This window comes from Elaeis guineensis, chromosome 1 (assembly GCF_000442705.2).
Source record: "Elaeis guineensis isolate ETL-2024a chromosome 1, EG11, whole genome shotgun sequence".
NCBI classification, from domain to species: domain Eukaryota; kingdom Viridiplantae; phylum Streptophyta; class Magnoliopsida; order Arecales; family Arecaceae; genus Elaeis; species Elaeis guineensis.
In genome coordinates, this window is record NC_025993.2 from 110,740,651 (window position 1) to 110,768,526 (window position 27,876).

General features: G+C 40.5%; 1 protein-coding gene across 5 annotated transcripts; it reads right to left on the bottom strand.

Moving 5' to 3' along the window:
- Positions 1–1,275: 1,275 nt before the first annotated feature.
- Positions 1,276–27,876, bottom strand: LOC105038516 (protein TIC 40, chloroplastic). Of its 5 annotated transcripts, none has more exons than XM_073259636.1 (14): positions 27,543–27,876; positions 16,135–16,228; positions 15,886–15,943; positions 15,772–15,789; positions 14,489–14,747; positions 13,068–13,150; positions 12,929–12,974; positions 12,216–12,294; positions 9,496–9,536; positions 9,295–9,340; positions 8,098–8,192; positions 3,340–3,443; positions 3,215–3,262; positions 1,276–1,713 (listed from the first exon to the last, which is right to left on the bottom strand). In XM_073259636.1, the coding sequence occupies exons 1-14, from the start codon at positions 27,748–27,750 to the stop codon at positions 1,654–1,656; spliced, it is 1,239 nt and encodes a 412-aa protein (XP_073115737.1). In that variant the 5' UTR covers positions 27,751–27,876; the 3' UTR covers positions 1,276–1,653. The 5 variants fall into 5 exon arrangements, 4 of the variants coding, with proteins under 4 accessions (XP_073115737.1, XP_010912644.1, XP_073115740.1 ...); XM_010914342.4 differs by having other exon boundaries at positions 16,135–16,252; XR_012142174.1 differs by lacking the exon at positions 1,276–1,713 and adding an exon at positions 6,408–6,618 and having other exon boundaries at positions 3,244–3,262; positions 16,135–16,252.

The window sequence follows — 27,876 nt, forward strand, 5'->3', positions numbered from 1 at the left end:
TTTCCTGTTTGCCCTAAAATCAAAATTGAACTCCCCAAATAAATAGTTAGAAGGAAAGCCGCACCATTCCTCTTACGATTTCGATTTCAAGCCCCAACTCCTCCCAAGTAAGCATTCCCTAGATAGTGGACACCAATCATCTGCTTTAGATCATTCAGACTTTCAAGTCTTTGATATTTGGGCTTTTGGGGAAAATGGTGTAATTTAGAGTCAGGGCTCTTTCACCAGAACCGCACATGGGATTATGGTGCCCGCACCATTTGCCTCCTCTCTGTTGTCGCTTCAACGGACTCCTCTCCTCAGCTAGAAATTTGAATAATGATGATTCTTTATGTAGAATGCCATCGGGATTTTATGCACTTCTTCCTTCAAGAAACTCCTCTTTAAGGGTGGCAAGAAATGATCCAATCCAATCCAATCCTTTAATTTTCTAATTAGATTGTCACAAATACACCTCCAATCATCTCACATCTTATGTTAGTGTTGTTATCGGTGCGTTACCAGTGCCGCTTCAAAAGAGTACATTCAGACTTCAATATCTGGTAGCACACGGATGTCAAAGTATAGACCTGTAGACTTAATTTCTCTTTCTTTCTTTCTTATCCTTTTTTTTTTTTTCCTTGCGATTGACAATGGGTGATCCACTTGCTCAGCCCGACATACAGCCAATTGTCATTCCTGGTAGCACACAAGGCAGGCGTTTTTTTATTACCGGGTCTAACGAAAACTGGTCAAGGATTTCTTGCATTACCAAAATCCTGCAATTTAACCTGTCTAAACAATAATAACACGATCACAATTAAAGTCTGCTCTAGGACTCTTTAGGTGGGAAACGCCAAATTCTTACCATATCACACCACATTACTTTTAGTTCAAACTTGATGCACAACCACCACAAAATTCAGAATTGATGACTCCAATATAGTATCAACAGCTTTAGCAATCCAATATTGTAATGGACGCCACAGTTAATTATTTAAAGGGTCCCCTTAACATAGAATTTGACCGGTCTTAACCGCAACCAGTCGAATGCACCCGAAAAACCAAAGAGATAGATTCTTAATACACAGAAATGAGTGCCGATAAATTTTAGCAGTGACCATACCTGCAGATTGCACCCTGTAATGCTTTACGCCATATAGAAAGCAGGTAGGCAACCATGTTGGCCTTCCTTTTAGCATTGGCAGCAGCCAAAGAACATAAACAGTCTCCAACTAAGGGGTAGAAAAATCTCCAAGGTGGTTCTGCATATTTAAGCAGCTCTTGCAAGAAGGCTTGGCTGGGCAAATAATACATACCCATCTTATTGAAGAAAGTTAACTACTTGTTCATAAAGATTACAAAGGGCAAGAGCCATTTCATGTTCCTTTGATTCAAGGGAGAAGGATAGAAGCGGACAATTACATACCAACACACCTAACACGTACAGGACCTTTTTCTCAATGTCGAACCATCCAACACTGAAAAAACTTTGGGGGATCCATCATCTACATATAACAAGGGTGGGTTGTGTTGCAGTAATATTGGACATCCAGGTGCTGCACCTCAGCATCTTAAAACGGTGATGCAAAGCCAAACGAGAATTCATCATTCAGTGGCAGCTAAATAGTGGACAGAACCATCAAAATTGTGAATTTGACCATGTGATGTCGGTCAGGGGTAACCTGTCACCCCAGGGAAAAGTTCTGATATCTTCGTGAAGACATCCATAACCTGAGAACAAAATTCATGGAGGGACATTAGAATACCGTGGTGGAGACTCTGCACTGTAGACTGGGAGAAACCTCACGAAAAAAATGAAAGCATATTTTAGAGGAGGAAAGGAATAAAACTATCTGCACATAATGAGATCATTATTGATATAGAAACATGCAAACAACTGCTACAAATTATATAGTTATCATGTTATGATTAGTGACACTTGGAGAGGTGAAATGATCATGCAATTCAGTCATGTCTAAGGTGACATTTGGATTCTATCAAACCTCATCAAGGACTCGCCCTACAAACCAACCAAGCTTTTTTTGCTATAGTTAAATATTAATGCAAGACTTGAATCATCCGGACTAGGGAGGTGAATCGCATTCCTGACCATGCAAAATAACCACTTTTATGGGCCCTATAAAGAGCTATCATCTTTAAAAGAATATGTGCTTACATCAGGTGTCCAAATTTTATAGGCTCTTAACAATTTGTTTGCCCTTGTTAATGTTTCCTTCTCACAATAAAAGAGCGGGGTTTATGCACAATAGATGAAAATAGAGAAGGGCAAACCTAAGGAAACCTGATAGTGACTATGAGATATTTACTGAGTTTTCTACCCTTGCAAGAATTTGTACCCACGGTTTCACATTCAAACCATTCTTTGACCAATAATCAGGTCACTGATAGGATCTGATGAGAAAGAATGCCATATACCCTATTAGTCCCTCCTTACTGATTCCTGTCCGGAATTCTTCAGTCTTATACCAAGAAAAAAATAATAAAATTAGGCCACAAAGTCAAACTTCCAAGTGGCCATAGCAACTTCCTCACTTTCAAGACCTTTAAATTCATAAGAAATTATAGAATTTCTTTCATCGAACAGTTATGCGAAAACCTAAAAGATTTATAAGCAAGTGATCATCTAAAGCAACAAAACATAATTTCATTTTTTTATGTATTTCTGCAAAATGAACATTTAACTAAGCTAAGATAGGCTCTTCACCTTTCACACAATATAACAAGCAAATTCTATTTTTCAGACATTGCACAAGCAGGTGGTGTGATCCACCCATTCGCTTTTCCCTCATGTCCAAGCTGCAACCTACCCATGCATAAGGAAACAGCAGCTAATGACCAGGGAAGAAGTGGACCAGAAAATCACACATGCTTGTATATTCACCCCTCTGAAGTATAGCACTGTCGTATCTAACATTACAATATCAGAAAAAATCTCTATTTGACTGTAACCATAACCCAATTTTCATATATACACCTAACATAAACTTTGTATTCTCTCAAGATACAACAACTCTTCAATCAATCCAAGAGGTCCATATGAATTTCTGAAATATATTTAATTCCTTCCTTGAACAAGTCCAATTGTAGTATGGCAACCACACAATATGCACTGGGATATGAAGCATAAGTATGATGCAAATATTCACCACCTGAAGAGAGCTATGCATACAGATGCATGAGTATTATTATATATTATAACATCAAAACTGACCTCCTTGTCATTTTGATATTTCGCAATGCTAAGCGGGTTTTGTGAGCACTGTAAAATCCAAGATACGTGAGCTGCACACAGACATATAATACAGTTCAAGAACATAAAGGTGCCATGGAGCATACATCCATGATGGCAGCTTGCACTTTGGGATTTTGAAATGCCACAGCAACTTCAGGATTTGCCATTATTTTAGATATAACTTCTTCTGGAGTGAGTCCTATCTGTTCTGCAAGAGATAAATTAATAGTACATGTCAGCTGCAGCCATCAACAACAAATAATGACATGAATCATCAGTATGATATTCTCCGAATCATAAATTAGGCATATCATCAGAGATATAGCTGCAGGCTACTGGCTGCATTCCATAACCAGCCACACAACCATATGAAGGACAAAATATGCATTCTGATTGCTGTAAGTTGTATACTTTGTCTACTATATAAAGGTCACACGAATATTTGCCAAATAAATTGGTATCATATTTAATATTGAGATGTCACTATGATGTAGTATTACTATGTTTATACTGATTGCCTAAATGGAGTACATGACATCTCCATAATTTTTTCTCTTTCTTTAAAACAAATCCATTTCTTGGAAGCATCATGTCATGACTAGCCAACAAGGAGCCTGATTTAGCATTTTTATGCTGGTATTGGCACTCCTCTCCATATTGAACCCCATCTAATGTTCATGAGTGTCAACAAAATTGCTAGCAATTTGGTTTTCTATTGGCAGATCAAACAAATTAAGAACAGTAAACTTCATCAACCATTCTTTGATGATGTTACATAATTGCAAACCCGTATCTTAACAGACACTTCAAACTCCACGTTGTCACAATCTCTTGCTTTATAATCCAACAGAAGTAGAGGGTAGCATGGAATTCTTTATACAGCAACAGTTATCATGCCAGTACCTACAACATTTTCTAGACATAATCCTCAATTTTCTTATGGCCAGAGTTGCTGAACTATATTTAGTATATAAGATGGAGAGGCTCATGTGGCATCCCTCCTATTTCCCTCCTAGGAAAAAATGCATCCAGTCTGCATAAATGATTCTGCTAACATAATTACAGATGCAACCTCATCCTACAGATAAATGGACCATCAATAGATGTGAAAAATTGCCTCTTGGTACATGCACCTTTGTTCCTGTCCTATTTTGGATCGTTTCAGGAAATGCATCACTGCTAGGTCAAATTCAAAGCCAAGCACTATGCTATAACTACTATTAATGGCAGACTATAATAGCTAGCCAAAAAATTAGTTCTCCACACCTCCACAGTCATTACTCTATCACAATCAAAGTGCCACTTCTATCTACTAATTTCAGGGTCTCACAACTGAATAAATGCATTACAATTGCAGTTGGGAAAAGATTGGTGGCCTTGATTCTAATTTATTGTCAAAACATATTGTTGATCTTCTCAAATATGCAAATCTCATCATCATTTGTTTGATTGACACTTTGATTTATGAGTGTTAATTTCATTGACAAATTCTTATTTTACATGCACATACAACATCAGTATAAAATATGACATAAACCTAGATTGATTTATCAGGCTATGTTTAATCTGGCCCTTTGGCTTTTTGTGCTTTCGAGATGAAGGTTGCCATCTTACCCCGTCACTACACCAATGTTTTAAGTACTGTGCTCTACCCAGTGATACAGGATGTAACATATGAATCTGGTAGGGTATTGGTACTACTGTACTAGTAAGAGGCTCAGCACACCCCCCTGTACAAGCACATGATACTATTTGTTGTGCCAGCTCCAGTAGTGTACCATGTGTTGGTATGGGGCCCAGTATTGAGACTTGAAATATTTACAGAGACTTTACAAGTGCAGGGGAATTTTGGAGAGTTGCTCCATAGTTGAATGAGCTTAATCAAAACCAATAGGTAGGACTCACTACCCGCCAACTGGTTGAATAGGTCTCTAAGCAAACACATCTCTTATCTAAATTTACCGTGGCCAAAAATCAGCATCAATTTTAGAGATTTAAAGTTAGGCTACATATTCGATGGAGCCTTCTCTGCTTACAGTTTTTCTCTATAGCCAACAACATATTTGATGGAAAATGGTCTGGAGTCTTTGGAGGATGATGATGATGGATTTGTGTAGTGATTTAGCAAGAGTTGAGAGTGTCTGTAATGGAGTTAAATGACCTTGGGAGTAAGAGGCTGTATGGAGACAAAAATTGCCTCTCCCATTCCCTTCTTATGCTTAATAAGGGGTGAAAATGGTAGAGCTGAACAGACAAACATATGTTTGTAGTTCTAGAATACAGCCTTGGGAAATCATGACATATATAGAATTTTGTCATCATCAATCAAGCATAACCACTTTATCTAAATAAAAACTCAAGATTACCTCTTGGGCATTTTAATGGCAAATAACATGTACCAGAGTTAACTTCCTCTAATTTTTGCTTATTTTTGTCATCCATCCATGGATGGAATTTAACACTCAATTAAATGAGCTATTAACTGCAAAATCAATCAGGTACACCCTCATCCTGCCAACTGGCCCTTAGGTTCCACGCAAGGCCCCTCCTTTTTAAAATACAAATATGTTTTGGGTAATGAACCTGCCTTACAGTCTTCATATGTTACATTTGGTTACGTTTCATATTGCAAATGCACTTGCAGTTCACAGTGCATTTTCTTCTGGGCATGGGTACTAGTATTTATGTATCATTCTCAGAGAGCTTTGACTTCCTCATACACTATTTTTCCCACATTCATGGGTGAAAGCTCAACACAACTTCAAAGTAGATAAAAACAATGGACAGGGTATCGACAAGTTGTGAAGGATATGAATGTAGAAATGGGAAACTCATGGTAGTTTACCTTTAAACCTTCTCTTTATGCTGCTCCAAAATATAAAGACTGATAATCGGGTTAAGGAGAAAGTTATCCGTTACATGGTCTCTTAACACTTATAGGAGAATCTTCTCTGGATTAACTAGGATGAAAGAACAGATTTTCAAATGTCCCTATTCTCAGAAGTCAAAAGGAAAAGGACCAACATTTGATTAGCTTACTATTTACCATAGTGTATCATCAAAGCAATTTTCCCTGCATGCTCAACATAAACTAGGAAAGAGCCTACTTGAAATCAATTCAATATGCACTCGCAAATAGCTTGATGAAGCTCAAGGTTGTAGAACTTGTAACCTTCGGAATATTGCAGAAATACATGAATGACAGGATGAACATCCAACTTATCTCCCCTTTGTCTCCACCATTAGAAAATTACACCTAGACTACCGGAGCGAGAGGAAAAGGTGCCTTAGCATATAGGGCATCGAGCGAACAAAGGAGCCCCTTGATGCCATGGATACCAACCCTCAAAGAATTCCAGCTTGAAGGACCAAAGACCAAGAATCTGCATCAGATCAATTCAACGAAAAACTAGCTTCATCAGATAGCTGCCAAAGTTAGCAGCCCAAGTTAGTTAACAATATCTGTGAACATTGTCTGGAAAATCTAGCGTTGCCCATTCAGGATTGGATTAGCATCAGCATATAGCACCAGCTCATAGGATGCCATCACTCATGCTAAAACTATTCAACACAGCAGATCTTGAATCAGACCAAAATCAGTCTGCAATAGCCCAAGAATGCATGCATATGGATTTTTATTTTTTATTCACTAGAATTTGGACAGGTAAAGAAGTTTCTTATTCACCTATACACCTATTTCAAAAAGAATAAATCTCAATTGCGGGATATTTTACCAAGGCATTCACCAAGCAAGCAGAAGGCCTTTTGAAGAAAACTACTCAGGAAAGATGTAATTCAGTAACAAACATCAATTTCTCATTCTTATTCTCAGCAAAGAATAATCATTGAGAAGTAATTCTGATTTTGAATCACTTGGCCATTTTCAAAATAAATGGGAACAAATTGTATCCAATAGGACGAACTTGTATTAAAAGTTAAGAACACCTTGTCCTCTCTATCAGACAATGAATGCTTTTCATTCCTACCATCTTTCATATTCTTCCTTTCTATTATTAGGAGAACAAAAAAAATGTTAAATATTCTTTCTTTCTATTATTAAGAGAACAAAAAAAAGGTTACAACAAAGATGCTTTAGAGAAATAATAGAATAATAGTAATAATAATAAGCATGATGATGATGATGACCAACAACCCATAAGCATCTACACAATTGTAATGACAATGTCTTACCATGTGAATGTAAGACATGACCATCACATCCTCTTTTGTGGTGCCACACAAATGTCATTCTCTATGACAAATACAGGAAAAAGCTTTTTCATAAGGCCTGAACATGATGAATGGACAGCAATAGTCCCACGATCATCCCAAAACCCTAAGACAGGCATCCAAAGTGACATCACACAACTCCTAGTGCCCTCATCTCACACAAGATGGTTTGTGAGAAATGCAATGCCTCCCTTTAAAACTCTTAAATGCAAGATTCACATTGAATCTAGACTTGTACACTTGACCAATCATAATAGAGAGTATGCAGTTTGATGTTATATTGCCAAGTGGCGATCCTCAGACAGACAATCAAAACATGCTTGCACAAAATATGAACCATACAAGTACAGCATCGAAAATGCATTTTGTTCTTTAGGTACTAATAACTAGTTTAATTTTCATGCACAAAGCAATATGAGGTATTTAAGGGGAGTATCTTACAATATAAAACCAAATCAGATACGACACTGATTTGTTTAAGTATAGTTAAGTAGTAAACAACCACATGAGCAATTAAAGAAGTGCTAAAAGAAGAAAATGCCTTGAGTTTCAGACTCTTGACATCCCTTCCAGCGTAATACCCAATCAATCACCACAATATATTAGCAAGGAAGTACTCTCCCATGACTCACCAAATTGTTGTTTGACCTCAGGACTGCTGAGGTCGAAATTTCTCAATGATTCCGTTATGCGGTTGTCCCATTCACTACTTCCACCCATATTATTTCTGAAAACAGAAGGATAATACTTATTGACCAATTAGACCATCAGAATACAGCAAGTGGAGCTCCCAGTTGCAGACTACTGGTGTAAAGCACAAAAGATGGAATCTATCTAGACATAACATTTTAAGCTAAAAAGCAATAATTAGATGGCCAATCATAGAACCTATATACTTGCTTGATCAAAGGTTAATTCATCATTTGTAATTGTTGAAAAAAGAGCTCCCCTGCCGGTAGCACTCATAACCAACTATTACTCTACAAATTCCTGTTTTGATAATTCATGTCTACATACATATTTACTATATTCACATAGATTTGTATGCATACGTATATACATATACATATAGACATGCATATAAATAATAAGACACATGCAAGCACACACTCTCAAAGATACAGGAACATACAACAGACAACACAAATACACGCTACATCCATAGATTCAATTGATTCTAAGCAAATTAACATGGATTGCATGTGGCAAATCTTTTTTTTTGAAAAAAGGGCATTGAAAAAAGGGCAGGATCAAATATTACCATTATAACAGTACACAGAGTTGATATGGAGTAAGCATAATAATATACTCACAAGCTTGTAAAAATTATCTGGGACAAAACTAAGTGTAATTAATTGTAAAGGAAATATCCTAATGTCCACCTTACACATAAACATTGACCAATAGAGGTGTCACCTTCCCAATATAGCTAAATCCAAAATATTGCACTGCTAATGTAACCCTATGCACCAAGCTTAAAAGGCAAGCTACAAGAAATGGTCCCCATTCAATGAGCAAAACTATGTACAGAAGTTTATTGACCATTATATATTTCCGGTGAACTTTCCTTTGGACAGTGAGGATTTGCAATTTGGACTTCGAAGACAACCACAATAAGAAGTAAAATTTAAGATCACCAAAAAGCATACTACTGTAACATACACCAGTGAACAGCAGCGTGGATTTGCATTGGACTTGGATCATGGCCATATCAAGAAATAAAGTTTGAGATAAACAAATAGCACATTAATACTGAACCATGCACCAGCCTTAATCAAAAAAAATCTATATATATGGAATAAAGTAAAGAGAAAGAATGAAGCAATTACAGCATATCTTGCAGCTGCTGGCGGTATTGAGGATTTTGTATCATAACTGGAAAATAATATGCAGTAACGAAATAACTGTTAGTAGTTTAATGAAAAGCAGTATTATTATATCGAAATATAAATGCTCCTCATAAGAAACCAAAATGAGAATGGACACTAAGTTATGGTTATTATTGCAAGTAGATATATTTAGCAGCGTACTCTTAAAAGTAGTCGGATTCCTCATCTCCTCAGGTAGATAGCTACAACAGTATACAAAAAAGGATCAGTACCTCTCTCATTGAAAGTTGAGGAAAAGGAATGATGGGTATTGTTGATAGCAAAGACAAACAGCAAAGCAAAAGGGAAGGCATAGTAACGTGCAAAATTAAAAATAAAAAAAGTCTACATGCTGAACTTAGGTCTGAAGGGTGCATCAGACAAGCAGGATATGCCACAGCCTCTTATAAAGATAATATCAATTTGACATGTGAAATGTGGAAAAGCCAATCGACAGGGGAGAAAAGTACATGACTAAGTATTGAAATGAAAAGATAACTTGAAAAGTTAATGTTTAAGAATTTATAAAAAGAAATATACGCCAAGCGACAGACATTACTTGCTGATGGAAGGACTGCCAGTTGGCTGCTTTCATCTGATGGCCAACAAGCCAAAAGGCCCAAAACTGATCTCAGATGGACTGGGCTGGGTTGTGTTTGGGACTGGGCCTACCATTTATGCCCCTGTTCAGAAAATAGGCAATGCTTGTACTTGAAATGGCTGACATGTCAAACCCCCATCTTTCCTTGGTCTGTCTATGATGCCAAGATGCACAGTCCAACGCAAAAGGCCTAATGTGCTTCCACCTCATCCAAGCCATTATATTTAAATGCAAAAAAGGCTGCAATCACCTAGATTCAGCTGCAAAAGAGCCTCAGCTAGTCATAGTTTATTGCTTAAGCAGAAACCTGGCCTGGGTGGGCTTAGGCTGGGATGCAAAGAAGTATGAAATTGCAGAATTTTCCACTGGGTGCAAAGCTGGTCTCTGAAGATTTCAAATAGGAAACTGCAATTTACCAAATAGACAATGAAGAAAATACATCCATTTACTAATCATCTGCCAAAGACAACTCACCTTGTCTCATGACAACAAGAATCTAGAAGCTAGGCACGAAAATCACTGGAATCTGGACTCAGAAATCCAGGCTTTTCATATTTCTTTATACATATTGATGTAAAAGATCTAACATCTGTTTATGAGTGCTCTTCTGCATCTATAACATGTCTGCATCTTGTATAGGACTGCAAATTTGGCCCTACAAGAAACCTCTAAAAGACTTTTCGAAGGGATATAACATACATGACCCTTAGGTTGTGAGCCCCCATATTCAATGATTTGGAGAATTAAAACCATACAGTTCAGCAGAACAAAAGTTTCAATTTGCTGAACGCACCCCATGAATCACTTCGCCGACAATTAGTGACCCCAAGCAATGCCAAGCTGCTGGATCCTGGTCCAACAGGGTATGAAACAAGTAGACAGAACATCTCAGTCCAACCAGGTGTATCGTATCATTCCCTAGTGATCAGAAGAATCTGTGATCAAAGATGGAAAACTAGCAAAGTGGTCCAACAATCTGCTGGCAGCCATACACTGCAGGAGCCCCTAATGCCCCTTTTCTAACTGCCACAGGTATTTGTTGGCTACTAACACTGATATAAGAGCGGCCTCTTGAGGCCTTCTTTATGTTCTTTAAAGTGATTTTGGGTTTAAACATCCAAAATAAAACCTCGTGCTCCACTATCCTATAGATCCACCTGGCAAACTTCTCCTTGAATGACCTTTAATTGGTACCAACTCTCTAAAACTGGAAGAGCAATGCCCAAAGGAATTGAAGATTTTCTTTCCATAGAAGCTTCTATTGTGGACCTGAAGATCTTCATGCAATTGCGCAGACAAGTATCCACATATTCATCCTGTAAGATAATGGCTATTCAAGAACAATACGGCTAACAGCCAAGCAAAGAATAATGCACCATACAGGCTCTTGTGTCCGGACCACAAGGATTACATAAATACATAGAGTGTGATACAGCTTATGGGCTCACCAAAAGTCAACACATTGGTAAACTGGAAATAATGCAAAAATATCTTGCAGTACTTTCCAAAACAAAGTGTAAACAAGCCTCCATAATAGACAAGCATGGCATTGTGAAGTGAATGACAACCTTGTCCAAATTGAATCTTTCTTCAAACTTCAACAGCATTCATATATGTGCTTCCCCATGTTTAGGTCATAGGTTTTCTAAGATTACCAATAAGATGAATCCATTCAGTTTCTCATATTCTTTCCCTTTCTTAAGTAAGCTTCTCATTTTTTTTTTGATGCCATCAAGCAGTGGTCTCTGTGGTACTTTCTGGTCAATAAAGTTCCATCTACCTTAGCTTTTCTTATTCATTGTACTGTCTACATCATAGTATCTGATCTAATCCACCCTTCCTTCTATAATAAGAAATTTGAGTTCATACCTAATATTTAAACATATCTGGTCTCAAATCTGGAAAACAAGGAATTTCCACTACTAACTAGAACTCCAAAGTGACCTACTTTCTAACCATTAGACTAAATTAAGAAAGGAAAGAATACCTCTTTTTCTCAATTTCAATTTGTTCAGATTGGAGATGAATTATAAATGATTCCTTCAAAATACTTTCCAAAACATGGATCTATAAAGTTGAATCCAAACCTTATGCTTCTCCTATCACAACTGTAGGCCATATCTCCAAAATTGATTAGAGGCATATGCAACTGCAATAGACTACTTTGTGATAGAAAATACCGACAATCAGCTATCAATTTCAAGAATAAAAATACATGCCTGAACAGATAATGAAAATATTTTTCCTAATAAGTTTAATCGGTGATAACTGATAAGCTTACGGGTAAACCATCTTCTGCACATTTGGATCTTCCATCATTTTTTCCAGTGCTTCAACTGATAAGCTAGATGTCGATTTACCTATACAACGAAGTGAACAGGTCACCTTTTAGACTAGGCCAATAGGAAAGTAAAACAAGAAAACTGTTCGAAAGTTTTGAAGGAAAGTCTGTGTTATTACATCAGCAAGATACAAAATTGAATGTCTGAGTTTTTGATTGAGGTACTAATGCTTGCAAACAATTACACAGGAAGAAAAAGGGATAGGTCATAACACCGAACAGCTGAGGATAGTATGGGATGGAGAACAATGAATTATGCGTTCCACTAAGCAAGGGATTGATATTCATTGTCAAATCCACATTTCAAAATTAACTCCATGACACTGCGTTGATACTGCATTATGAATGAAAGGCACAGACAAAAGAAACTTTCACTTTATGCAATCCAAAGCAAATTCCAGGTGGTTGTAATCTTTTACATTTCAATAAATTGCAGAAGGAAATTGACTAACAACTCCATCTTGAAACTAAGACCATCATGAGACACATTAAATTCACAAAATTCCATAAAAAAAGAAGACAAACAAGTTTGCCAACAGCACTGTAAGAAAGTCTGGACAAATCAATATGAATTCACATTGTTTTGATCTAAATAAAATGAAATGCTGGCATGAAGTAATGGCCCAGTGGCTTAAGAGATTGAGATTGCTCACTGGAAGCACTTTTATCCTGGTTGACAGCAGCTTCGTTTGGTGAAACCTTCATGATCCACAGAACAATATTTTAACCAGCACTGAGGTATGTATCACTATTTGGAGTAACAGTATGATCATGAGTATTTTCATGACTTACTTCCTCCTCGGAGTAAATGTTCTCTGCACTTGCCTTTGTTGATTCCTTTTGCAAAATTTCTTCTGGGGAAACATCTACAAAAGCTGCACAAATTTGGCACACATAACCATAAACAGAAAAGCCAACAGATTTCTATGCGACAAATACCTGACATTCGCATCACAGGAGCAGGTCATCAATAAGCATTCATAAAAGGAATTTTCATGCATGCAATTGTTAACTTGCAAAAGTATTTTGCAAAATAAACATAAGAGAGGGCTATTGGCAAACAAGGTAACTTTTCCTAGGATTGATGTGACATAATTTGATTGCAAGGACTCAAAATTTGATCATAAGGTGTTCCCCATATGTTACCTAGGTCAAGAATACAGATCACAGAAAAGTCTGACAGATAGGTACAGAGATCCTCCTCAATTTGGGTAGTCCTATCTAGATTCTGAGGGGTTTATGGAGTTCTCTTAATCAAAAGAAATGATAATCATGGATGTACTGTCCCAAAAATTACATCATTTACCATCACTTGGATCAAGAGGAGTTTTTATACTTCCCTTTAATCAAGAAATCATGGTAAATAGTATAGATTACCATTAACCAAGGTGCATAAAGGTATGAACCAGTGTTCACCGAACCAATCCAAATTGAGCAGTTCAGCCTGTGCTCAACCAGACCGACACTAAATCAGGATGATTCAGTTTATCGAGCCGATTCAATCTATAAACGCCACCCCCCCCCCTCTCTCTCCCTTTTCTCCCTCACTCTCCCTCCCTCCCTCACTCTTCCCCCCTCTCCCTCCTCCTCCCTTTCCCATCTCCATAAGCTCCCCTCTCTCTCCCTTATCCCATTCATTCTTTCCTTCTCTTTCTTTCTCTTCCTCCTTACCAGCTGATACAGGTTCCGGTACCGTTTCAGCAAATCCTGGTTTGAACCTAAACAAGGTTCATGATGCTGCTTCCTGAATCAAGAGAACAGGAAACTGGAAGTGCCTCTTAAAAGTTAAAATCATGGACTTTCTTTCACAAGAAAGGATAAAGGTTTAAAGTCATACTATTATCAAATGGATTTACTGCATCCCCTTAATTAAAAGAAGAAATCAAAAGACACACTTATAAATTGTGTGGATCTCTCTCTTAACCAAAGCTTAATAAATGCTTGAACCAGGTTGTCTATTGCCCCCTTAACCATGAGAAGAAGTTATGAAAAACCTCTCAGCATTAACATGTGTGCCTTAATTAAGGTTGGATAAAGTCTTAATTATCTACTGCTGTAATTTCCTTCTTGTTGCTTATCTATTCAAGATTCAAGAGAAAAACAGATCGTAAGACAATCTCGAAGAAACAATATGGCCTTTATAGATTGCCTGAACAAAGAACACATGCTGGCTTGTGATATATTTACACCATAAACATAAGTATAGTACATACCATATTTCTTTGGTTCCTTCTCTGTTTCAGTTTCATTTCCAATCTCAGTGGGCGGTGTTGCTTCCACTTTAGTAGAAGGGACATCTGCTATAGCAACTGGTTGAGAAGAAACATGTGCTGCTGGTGCAGGTGATGAGGAGTTTGGAGCTGAGGGTGGTGCAGCAGGAAATGGGAATGGTGAGCCTGGTGAAAAGGCAGCATCATTGAATTGGCCAGTTTGATTCATCACTGTGTTGAAAGCTTGCTGCATTGCATACCTCTGGAAGAAGTCACGGATAAGTTAAATTATCTTATAAGTGGACCAAGTTAAAGATGGACATGAAAAAAGAGGTCCAAGCATGTTAACAATGCTAAGCTGCTGTCCTACAGGTTATGCCAGACATTCGCCAGAGGTCTAGGTAAATATATCAGGCATGAGGAAATACATAAATTCTGGAATGGAAGATAATCCTTAGAGTTACAAACCAGACATAAAGAGTGAACAGGAACATGAGAAAAAAATATATACCTTGATGATATAGAATCATGGATCGAAAGTATCTCATGGAAATAGAAGCAAAAATCTATAAGTAGATTAGGTGTTTGATAGATCCGATGGATTGGAAAGCATAATGAAAAGATACAACAATTTTGAAAATATTATGGGGCAAGGTTGTCCCAGTTTTTCCATAGAATAGGATGCCCTACGTGTCGACATTTGAGATGGTGCCCCATCCAGACACTTAGGATGGTGGAAGTTAGTGGCAGGATACCCTGCATATCGGCACTCAGTATATTTCTTATGCCAGAATACAAGGTAATTGTTCCTGATTCAAATGACTAATTACATCGAAACAGTTAGTTGCAGTTTAAAAAGTAGGGGGATGGGAATCTCAGTCACGAATAGCTTGCAGTTTAAAGAGTAGTTCATAAATTCATTAACTCGACATCGAGGCCAAATCTACACTGAAAGGAACCAGAAAACACTGGAACATATCTGTTGCTTAGTATGCCATGCATGTTCTTTCTACAAGAGACTTCTGAAAAGCATGATCTCAGGCTTGTCTGGACTCTGCAAGGGTTTAGAAATGGGAAGGATGGGGGGTGGAGGGGAGGGAATACAATTAGCATGATGGAAACTGTGAGCAAAGGACTTAAAAGAAGATCATGTTGACAGAAGTACCTCAACAACCTAATCTACCAGTGTTCCTCAGTCTCTTAAAGCACTTATGCCACCCGCAACAGCATAGTTAAGGATAGGGCATACCTTCTGAAAAGAGGCTACAAGAATGGAATAGGCTCACCTTTAACCTTGTTGCCACCTGACATGTCAGTCATATTGTTAAGAACTTGATAAGAAAGAACCCATTATAAGAAACAGGAAACTAATAAATCCAGGATGACTCGAGGCATCTCACCATTGAGAATAGTGCTGACAGCCCAACTCCAACTCCAACCCAAAAAAGAGGTGCACCTCTGCAAAGTTCATGATTGGCAAAAAAAAAAAAATTCTTAAAAAATATAACACTGAAACCTGCTGGAAACATATATTCCAAAAAGAAACAAAGTCTTCCATTATTATTATGGGCATCAAATCAGAATGATTAATTTTGCCATCAAGCAACTAAAGAAAGCATATATCACCAGGAAAAGAACAAAAGCCTTACATGTTTGATGGTGGTGGTGGTGGCACTGGGAAATTAGGCGTGCCACTACTTGTTGTCATCTGACTGCTGTTTGAAGATGAAATGCTTGCAAAACCTTGCATTGCCATTTTTTTCACAACTGAACAAAAAGAATGAGAAGTTACAGAGGCATAAAGTGTAAAATCAAATAAGAGACTAGATAGAACAAACAGCTGATGATAGGTTTGCACAGGATAAAAGTGAGACATATTGATAATGATTTAAATCCATATTAAAAAAACGAATAAATAAAACATTGGCAACCAAAATGCAAAAAAAAATTATATCGTAACCTATTTTTTTGGGGAAAAAAATGATCCTAATAGCTGAACATTTCTTGTCTATTCTAGGGCTTTTCAAAGGAGAACAAGCCCTATATTACCCTTTAAATTATTTAACGGAACTTTTCTGTCATAGTGGCCCACAACTTCATTCAGTTGACCAGTACCTCACGTTTCTAGACATATTTCTATTGTAAAGCCTCGAAAACTTTTCCTTTTGCAAAACTAGTCTTAAGCAAAGGAGCGTAGGAGGAGGACAAAACTTGTGTAGTACATACTAGGTGTTAAACAGCCAGAACTTTTTGTTTTTTTTTAAACCAAAGCAACTAGTATATGTAGAATAAGAGCTATGGTCAACATATGTACATTCACTAGAATCTCGGGTAAAAATTGTTGGGGTAAGTCAATCGACTTCCGACTCAAGTCAACTAACCCTCGACTTTGACTCGACAAAGGCCGACCGATCGAACATACAACTCCGACTATGATTCGGCTGACTGGACAAATCACACCGACTCATGGTCGGCAGATCGATTGACATTCGACTACTAGCCGATGGTTTGCTCGAACCTTCTACCGACATATCAGTACTACCGACATATAGTCGGCCAATCTGTTCAACATACTATAACCGCTATGAACGGTTATCGACTACGTGTTATGGCAATTGGTGAGAATTAACGACCCACTAACTCCACAATTATGGTCCGATAATTAGCACCATAAAAAGCGGGACCACGTACTCGACGGTTACTCAGAATCATCTATAAAAGGAGAATAAGTAAACAGTACCAGTAAGACACTTCTGAGCCAGAGCTCTGCAACTCTCGACATTCAAATCTACTGTTCATCAATTTTCTCTCTGACTTAAGCATCGGAGGATCCCCGCCGAACACAACTCCGATTTGTGAGGACATTGTTTTGCAAGTGCTCATCACTGACAACAGACGACAGAGAGTTGGCCGCAACAGATTGGTGCATCAGGTAGAAGAAAATCTGCATTCGATCATGCCAAAAATCAGAGCCCAACATTCGACTGGCTCGGCGAGGCACTCTTTCCGTCGGGAAGATCCTCCTCCCCCATCTCCAGTAGCAGAGCCTAGTTCTTCGCGTCCCGTGGTCACCACGAACGCTCAGATCGCTGCACTTGTGCAGCAGATGAATATTCTAACGGAGACGGTCAAAAGTCTCCAACAGTAGCAAACCCAGCAGCAGTAGCAGCCACCAATGGAACAACCGATGGCACGGTCAATGCCTTCCAGGCACAGCCGCCATCTTCCACGGCAATCACATTCTTCCGCTCCGGAGAGGCCGTCTCGACACTCCCATCGAGACGGACAACCACATTCTCGGCACTCTCACCGTGCCACCCATCACTCGTGGCGTTCCCCCTCTCCTTCCCATCTCCACAGTGTTAGGAAGGAGAAACGACCACAGACACCTTCTGCTTCTCCTTCAAGTTCGTCGGGAGGTTCCACCCCTGGAATCTTCCAGCAACGGTGGTTGGATGATTATGAATGCAAGTTTCATAAAATCGACCGCCGACTTGCCCGACTTCAGGTGGAAGGTCGGAAGTCCTCTAGTGACTACGACTTCCACACCATCCAACCTCTCTCTCAGCACATCTTGGACGAGCCGATCCCGTCTCGATTCAAGATGCTGCAAGTGGAGCCATACGACGGCTCCACCGACCCAATCGACCATCTGGAGAGCTATAAAGCTCTCATGATGAATCAGGGGGCAACCGACGCCCTCTTATACATTGGCTTCCCGGCAACTTTTCGAAAAACTGCTCGAGCCGATACTCCGGACTTCAGTCAGGAAGCATTGATTCCTTCGAGCAGCTCGAACATTCTTTCGTGACCCACTTCAGCACTAGCCGAAGGCTGCCACGAATATCCGACGGTCTTTTCTCAATCAAACAAAGAGAGACTGAGACATTAAGAGACTTTATGGCCCGTTTCAATATGGCTACACTTGAGGTCAAGGACCTCAAGGAAGATATGGCCATATAGGCCATGAAGAGGGGTCTGAGGGGATCCAGACTCTTCTACTCTTTGGACAAAACTCTCCCCCGAACCTATGCTGAACTTCTCAAACGCGCGTATAAGTACATCCGCACCGATGAGGCTGCTTCTGACCAACGCCAGACAGAAGACAAGAGTTAGAAGAAGAAACAGAAGAAAAGTGGAGTTCCGACCGAATCAAGTCAGCCACCTTCCAATAAGCGAGTTTCATCCTGACGACGAGTCCGAAGCCAAACTATAGCAGGTATGACTCCTACACTCCTCTCTCTGCTCTCCGTGCGCAGATTCTCATGGAGATCGAATGAGCAGAGTACCTACAGCACCCCCTACCGATGAAGGCACCCTCGAGAAATCGTGATCGAAAGAAGTACTGTCGGTTCCATCGTGATCACGGTCACGATACCGAACAATGCATCCAACTCAGGGACGAGATAGAGGCCCTGATCCGACGACACTACCTTGGAAAGTACCGAAGAGATCAGCCGACTCAACCTCCTACCGACCGACGACCTCAGCCGCAAACTGAGGAGGCTATCAATAATCAGCCAACCGTAGGAGTTATCAACATGATCTCCAGGCGACCGAACCGGGGGGCAACTTTCGAAGAAGAGTCAACGAAGAGACGACGACTCAATGATGTAATAACTTTCGGAAGAGGATGTTCGAAGAATTCAAACTCCCCATGATGATGATGTTGTTGTTTCGACAACAAGAGCAAATTATGATGTAAAAAAAATCTTTGTAGATAGTGAAAGTTCGACTGATATTTTATTTTATTCGACTTTCTCCCAAATACGACTACCGACTGATCGACTCAGAAGAGTCTCGACGCCATTGGTCGGTTTCACTAGGGACACTGTTACTGTGGAAAGAAAAATTTATCTCCCCTTAACCGCGGGAATTGAACACTGCAGAGTACTGTTCTTGTAATATTCACGATTGTTCGAGTTCCTTCGGCTTATAATACCATACTTGGACGACCTAACCTTAATACATTGAGAGCAGTGGTTTCGACATACCATCTCCTAGTCCGATTCTCAACAAAAAATGGAGTCAGAGAAATGCATGGAGACCAACAACTAGTCCGACGCTGCTACTTAGTCTCCATTCAAAATAATAAACCTGAAGACTCTCTGCCCGTCGATAAGTTGGACCAAAGAGAGAATCAGGAAAGGAGTAAACCGACTGAACAATTGGTTTCCATCCTATTAAAAGAAGATCCTGAGAAGACGGTCCAAATTGGATCGCAGTTGTCTGATCCAGAGCGACAACAATTAATAAATCTGTTGAGAGCAAACGTCGATATTTTTGCTTGGTCGGCCATCGATATGCCGGGCATTCCTCCGGATGTAATAACTCACCAACTTAACACTAATCCAAATATCAAGCCGATGAGACAGAAAAAAATGACTTTTTACCCTCGAAAGACAGAAGGTCATTGATGAAGAGATCGATAAGCTCCTCACGATAGGCTTCATCAGAGAAGCTACTTATCCTAATTGGCTCACCAATGTAGTAATGGTGAAGAAGACCAATGAAAAATGAAGAATCTGCATCGACTACACAGATTTGAATGAAGCTTGTCCAAAGGACAGCTTTTCATTACCGAAGATTGACCAACTGGTTGATGCGACTCCAGGCCATCGACTTTTAAGCTTCATAGACGCCTTCATCGGATCTAACCAAATTTGGATGACGTCTGAAGACGAGGAGCACACAGCTTTCGTAACCGACAAAGGCATATACCGTTAAAAAGTGATATCTTTCGGTTTGAAAAATACCGGAGCCACTTACCAACGGCTTGTCAATAAGATCTTCAAGACACAGATCGGGCAAAATATGAAAGTGTATGTGGATGACATGCTGATGAAGAGTCCTCAAACTTCAGAGCATGTTTGGGACCTGGAGGAAGTCTTTAACACACTTCGACGATATCAGATGAAGTTAAACCCGACTAAATATGCATTCGGGATGACTTCTGAAAAAGTTTTCGGATTTCTTGTGTCGCAACGAGGAATCGAGGCTAATTTCAAGAAGATAAAGACCATCATCGACATGAAGCATCCGAGCTCGAAGAAAAAGATACAGCAACTCAATAAAAGAATCGCCGTACTCAGCCGATTCATTTCTAGATCGACTAAGAGATGCTTGCCATTCTTCAAAATCTAGCGGCAGACGAAGGACTTCTCATGGTCGGATGAATACCGACGGTCCTTTGAAGACTTGAAAAAGTACCTATCCTCTCTGCCTCTGCTCACAAAACCAAAGGTCGGAGAAACACTGTATCTCTATTTGGCAACTTCAACAGAAGCGGTCAGTTCGGTGCTCGTCCAAAAAGATGAAAATCGAATCCAAAGACCGATCTACTACACTAACAATGTACTCCATAATGCCGAAGTGAGGTACTCAAGGGCGGAGAAAATGATCTACGCTCTAATCATATCATCGCAACGATTTCGTCCATGCTTCCAAGCACATCAAATTGTGGTCTTGACAGATCAGCCATTGAAAGCAAGCTTACATCGACCTGATACATCAGGTCAGATGGCGAAGTGGGCAGTAAAGCTTGGCGAATTCGACATATAATACCGTCCACGTCTGTCAATAAAGACGCAAGTTTTGACCAACTTCATCGTCGAATGTACAATACCCAATAATAAACCAGAAGATGAAGCTAATGATACAATAAAGCAGACCACAACTCTCGAACCCGACCTAAGGTCGACTTGGGTACTGCATATCGACGGAGCATCCAATGCACAAGGGAGTAGAGCTGGTCTTATTTTTACAAATTTCGAAGGAGTAATTACCGAATACGCCATTCAATTCAAGTTCAAAGCATCAAATAATCAAGCCGAATATGAAGCACTCTTAGTCGGCTTGAAGATTGCCAAAGAATTTAACATTGACAGTCTGAAGGTCTTCATCGATTCACAATTGATTGCCGGACAAGTCAATGATGAATTTGAAGCCCAAGACCCTATCATGATGAAGCATCTTCAGAAGGTGAAGGATCTTATATTAACCTTGAAATACTTTGAGATCTTTCACATTCCGAGCACCGAAAATGCTCGAGCCGACACACTCTCCCAACTTGCTACTACTTTCAACTAGCTGGGTCGGACATTCATTGAATGCCTCGAATAGCCGAGTATCGACAAAGTCGAGGAAGTGTTACAACTCACTGTTGAACCAAACTGGATGGATCCGATTGTCGAATACCTGACTAATGGGACTCTCCCTACGGATCCCTCAGAAGCCAAACGACTCCAATGGACGGCCTCTCAATACATTCTGATGAATGGTCATCTCTATAAAAGGTCGTTCTCCCTTCCCTTACTACTGACTATGCACTAAGAGAAATCCACAAAGGAATTTATGAAAATCACTTGGGGGGCAAACCTCTAGCCTATAAAGTCCTACGACAAGGATATTATTGGCCCATCATAAAGAAAGATGCGGCTGAGCTTGTCCGAAAATGTGAACCATGCCAGAAATATACAAACATATAATACCAATAGACTAGCCAGCTAACATCAATTGTTGCACCATGGCCCTTCGCACAGTGAAAAATTGACATACTTGGTCCTTTTCCTTCGGCATCTAGTCAGAGGAAGTTCATAGTGGTCGCTATCGATTACTTCACCAAATGCATAGAAGCTGAACCTCTGACATAAATTACTGAAAGTAAGATGGAAGACTTCATTCAAAAATCAATCATATGCAGATTCGATTTGCCACACACCATCATCACTGACAATGGTCGGTAATTCGACAATCAAAACTTCAAAGAGTTCTGTGCGAAATTCTATATTACGCACAAACTCACATCAGTCGGTCATCCACAATCAAACGGAGAGGTGGAGGTAACCAACCGAACGATTCTACATGGACTCAAAACCCAACTGAATGAAGCTAAAGGCCTTTAGGTGGAAGAACTATATCCAGTTTTATAGACATATCGAACAACCCCTCGCATACCGATGGAAGAATCGTCATTCAATTTGACTTACGAGACAGAAGCAATGATCCCACTTGAGATCGAATTGCCATCAACAAAAGTCGAACAATACAGTGAACCGAGCAATTTCGAATGTCGGAGAGCCCATTTAGATCTACTTCTAGAAGTCCGACAGCAAGCTCAAGTTTGGATGGCTACGTATCGGCAAACGGTAATCCGGTACTATAACGTAAGAGTCAAGCCGAAAGTCTTCTAGTCAGGAGACTTGGTCCTAAAGAAAGTAGAAATCTCAAAATCTTTGTATCAAGGAAAACTATCTCCGAATTGAGGACCTTACAGAATAGTCGAAACACTCAGACCAGACGCATATCGGCTAGAGACACTTGAAGAGATGGTTATTCTCCGAACATAGAATGCCGACAATTTAAAGATGTATCATCAATAAAATTGCCCATGTATACATTGTTCGGAATGAAATATAGAATTACAGAATCACAAATCTTGGTCAACTATGAAACGATTTTGAACCGATAGACGAATGGTCGATTTCTATCAACCATCGACCATACGTCGACTTTCACTGTAAAAGCCGAATTATCGACTATACTTTAACACAAAATTTATCTCAATTTTTCACTGTAAAAACCGACATTAATTATACCGACTATCACTGTAAAAGCCATAGTACCGACTATATCTCAGTACCAAATATACTTCGGCTTTCCACTATAAAAGCCGATCATAGTCGAAAGACTACTATGCCGACTTAGTCTTAATTAAGCGGAACATTATGCCAATACAACCAAGATCGAATTGGAATTATACCAACTTGACTACAGCCAGTCGAAAGATATTCGGTTTGCCACCGATTATCAAATGACTTGACGTACAAATCCGACTAAACGTCGAACCCAGGGTATTCGATTTATTATCGTTTATCCTAATTTTTAAAGTACATCAAAAGAATTACATGACTAACGGGTGATTTTACAAGTTCCTATCGAACGATCGATTTATCGATTAATGTTCGGTAGCTAAATAACTACTTACATTGCAAACAAGCAAAACAAAGTCTAAACTTAGAAAAAAAATTTTCATTCATTGTAAAGAGAAGATTACAAAATTGGACCGAAGTCCAATTACAAGTGTTTAATTACCAAAAAAAAAGCAAAAATACACCGATCATCAATCGCCGCCTTCACCTTTTTGCTCTGGAGTAGCTTCAGGGACTTGGACGACTTCTGGTGTTGTCGGTGTCCTTCCTTCAACCGGCACTGCATCTTCTTTAGCAGCTCCATCTTCCAACCCTGAAGGGACGATGCTGCTCAAGTCGAGATTCGAATATAATTTTTTGATCGCATCTCGACCGTCTTCATATCCGACGCAATAAGAGGCGAACCCGCCTTCGAGGATTTCTTCCCTGAATTCTTTTGAACTCTTGAAGTCCTCGATCGTCCGACTCAACGCCTCCCTCACCGACTCCGCTTCCACTTTCGCCAACTCAGCATCGGCTCGTGCGAAAGACGACTCCTCCTCGACCAGTGCTAACCTTTCCAGACTGGTCCGATGTTGCCCACATTCGGCTTCGAGGTTAGCAATGCATCCGTCTCGTTCCCGTCGAAACTGGTGGATGGAGTGTTTCTTGCTCTTGACCCGCAACTCAAAAGCAGAAATATTTTGGCGAGTCCCGACTCTAGAAGATTCTAAGTCGTCAGTCAATCGGGAGACTTCCTGCTGAAACTTGACCTCCCGCTCAGTTTCCGACTTAAGCTGCTCGAGGGCAGCCGTCTTCTCAGCATCGGCAGCCACCACCTTATTCATCTATGTCCAACGGAAGTCGCCAAACTTCATATAACCGGCCTTCAAGTCGAACATGTCATGGACCAACTACAGAGAGAAGATGAGTCAAATCAGATTTAAAAAAAAAAGAGTGAAAACAGCTTACCCCGAGTATCATCGGATAGAAGGACGAGAACATCTCGGCCATCGTCTGGTTGCTTCGACTCTCCCGATCAGTCGGGAGAAGAGCGGCTTGGAAAAGCTGCTTAGCCAATGCTGGATTGGCCAGAACCGACTCATCTCCGGGCACTATAAGGTTGAAGTGGACCGTGTAGCCCTCCAATGCTGCATCTTCCGCCGAAGTCATCGGAGCCTTTCTCCGATTTTCTGTCGGTGGCCCCACATTCGAAAGTGAGGGAAAGATTGAACTCGACTGCGCCAAAGAAATGCCTGCTAAAGGAGCAACCGACGCGGCTGCAGATTGCTCAGGTTCGGCCGCAACCTCCACCTCGGCCCGAACCTCTTCGGTTGGTGGAGCTACCAATGTTGCTACGGCAGCTCCTTCTCTCACCGCCCCATCTTCCGACAATGCAGTGGGAAGTGCTGTCCGGGCCGACAATGCCAGGATCGGCTCAGGAACCGATGCAGATGGCACATCGGGTTCCTCAGCCGACGTTGAAGTAGTAGCTTGACTCGACGTTGAAACAGCAGCTCGACTCGACGTTGAAACAGCAGCTCGATCCTTCTTCGATGGTCGGGAAGGTCCAGCCTCGGATGCTGTCCTCTTCCTGACAGCGTGCTGACGAATATTGACACTCGACACTCGCACCTTCGGCTGCATGGCTGCAATCAGAACAAAAGTCAACACAATCCAGAAACAAACAAAGGAAGAATAAAGTTGGAAGCAACCGACTATGCTATACGTAGGTTGGTGACCAAACTAAGGCCGGCGTCATAAAGAGCCTGTTCGGTCATAAGCTCCCTCTACGATGGGACCGCCATATCCTTCAGCCGATGGAAGTCCTCCCGATCACCGACTTCCATCCGACTGTTATCATTGGGGCCGATTCTTGGATCACCCCAGCGAGAAGGAAAGCCCCAAGAAAGAGAGGAAGAAGCAAAAAAAAACTGGTTCTTCCATCCATGGATAGACGATGAAAGACCGGTAATGAAAGAGAGACCTTTTCGGGGGTTGAAGAACCACCAACCTTTGGCCTTTGGATGAGGTCGGAGGACAAAGAAGGCACGGAAGAGGGAAGGACAAGATTCAGTCGGCAGTAACCGACACAAAAGAGTAAAACTTATTATTAGTCGGATCGAATTCGGTGCCAGCTGAGCAGAACAGAGACTGTAGTAGTCCAAAATATTTCGAACAAACTCCGGAATAGAAAATCGAAGACCCACCCTAGGATCTTCAACATAAAAAGCCACCTGGCCCAAAGAAAGGGCATTCATCCGACCGTCGACACTAGGGACGAAGAGTTGGAATTGCTCCGGGATGCGATATTGCTCCCAGAGCTGATCGACGTTCGGTTTCGAAAGTGAAGAAGCTTCCACTTCCGGACCCGATGGAAAGTCATCAGTCGGATTCTCCGATCGACCATCCCGAGAGGAGGAACCCCTAGCCATCGAAGAGAAGAAAACTAAAAGGAGACGAAAAATGATTCAAAGAAAACAAAGAACTTCCTCTGAAACTCAAAGAGGAAGACGAGAAGAAAAGAAAAGTCTTCAAACGATGAGGCAATCCTCTGGCAGAGCTTCCGCAGCAAAGAAGACAAATAAAAAATAAAAAGTTGGCTGAAAGCGATCCTATATATATAGGATCCCTCAACGGTCAGGATCGAAGCATCCAAATCAAGACCTCACCAGATGTTGACACGTGGTGACATCTGAGCCGACCATTGATCGGACAGTTCGACACACCTACTCCAGATCGAGCCACATCATCATTATCCGCGGGAACAACTCTGACCCAATGATATTCGGACACGTGGCAAAGATCTACTTGTCAGAATCATATCGTCCGGTGCCAAATCATCTTCCCGAAATGATGTCTGATACTGACATCCGATACCGAATCATTTTGTCAATATGACAGTCTAATAATGGTTCTGTACTCACCGAAATGACAAAACAACTGACGCTCACATGTAGAAAAAACTAGTGGCCAAATCGGAGTTTTATACGACACGAAATAACTCCCTTCGTCCAACGTGCCAAAACCACGTGGTGGCACACGTCGGATCACCTTAGACTTAGGAGTGAGGGCAACTGTTGGGATAAGTCAATCGACCCCCGACTCAAGTCAACCAATCCTCGACTTCGATTCGACAAAGACTGATCGATCGAACATACAACTCCGACTATGATTCGACTGACTGGACAAATCACACCGACTCATGATCGACAGACCGATTAACATTCAACTACTAGTCGATGGTTTGCTTGGATCTTCTACCGACATATCAGTACTACTGACATATAGTCAGACAATCTGCTCAACATACTATAACCGTTATGAACGGTTATCAACTACGTGTCACGGCAATTAGTGAAAATTAACGACCCACTAACTCCACAATTATGGTCCGATAATTTAGCACCATAAAAAGCGGAACCACGTGCTCGACGGTTACATCAGAATCATCTATAAAAAAAGAGTAAGTGAACAGCACCGGTAAGACACTTCTGAGTCAGAGCTCTGCTACTCTTGACATTCAAATCTACTGTTCACCAATTCTCTCTCTGACTTAAGCATCGAAGGGTCCCCACCAGACACTACTCCGATCTGTGAGGACATTATTTTGCATGTGCTCATCACCGGCGATAAGCGACAGGAAGTTGACCGCAACAGTAACCAAACCTGTAATTTGGATACCTAAAAACAATAAAGAAAATCTCTTAATGTGGTTACTAAAATGTAAATATGGATTGAATACTCCTTCTGGTCCAAGCCCAGCTTTGTTGGGGTTGTTTCTTATTAACATGTCTTGCTCATACTGCTATAAGTGTTTCACCCATAAAGCATATACATACATGCATGCATGCATATACATGTGTATGTGATAAATGCAGGAAATGCTCCATGAATGCAAAAGTTCCGATCAAGGGCTTAAAAGATCTATTGATAGGTCCAAAGATCAAAAATTCAATACTAATCTGATCAACAGAACGTGGTGGAGAGTTCTAACACGCATTAAAAGATTCGTATCCATAATCGATAAAAATTATCTCGGATATGTCCTAACTAACCAAAACTCTCGTTAACATGGTTTCATATGGTCAAGAGAAAGAAATACAAAAAGAACCGAAATTTTTCAAGAATTAGAGTGAAAAAGCTACCTGCTTTGGGAATCCTCTGCGATGCTCCATCGCCGCCACGCCCAAGAGCGGAGGCGACGAATCTGGGCCTGCTCGAAAGGCCGGTTCGTGCTCTTCCCCTAGCTGCGGGGAGGGGGAGAGACGGATAGGGCCTGTTAGGGATCTCGGAGGGATTGGGAGCGCCAACGAGAACGGGGAATTTGGATGAGACTAGGGCAAGATTCTCCATTTCTCGAAGCCCTAACCCTATGGTTCTTGAAAAACCCTAAGATTGCTTCTCCCGCTGCGCGGGGGGAGGAAGAGAGAGGGGGACGAGGTGGTAAGAGTGAGAGAACTCGGAAGCTCAGGTAGGTGG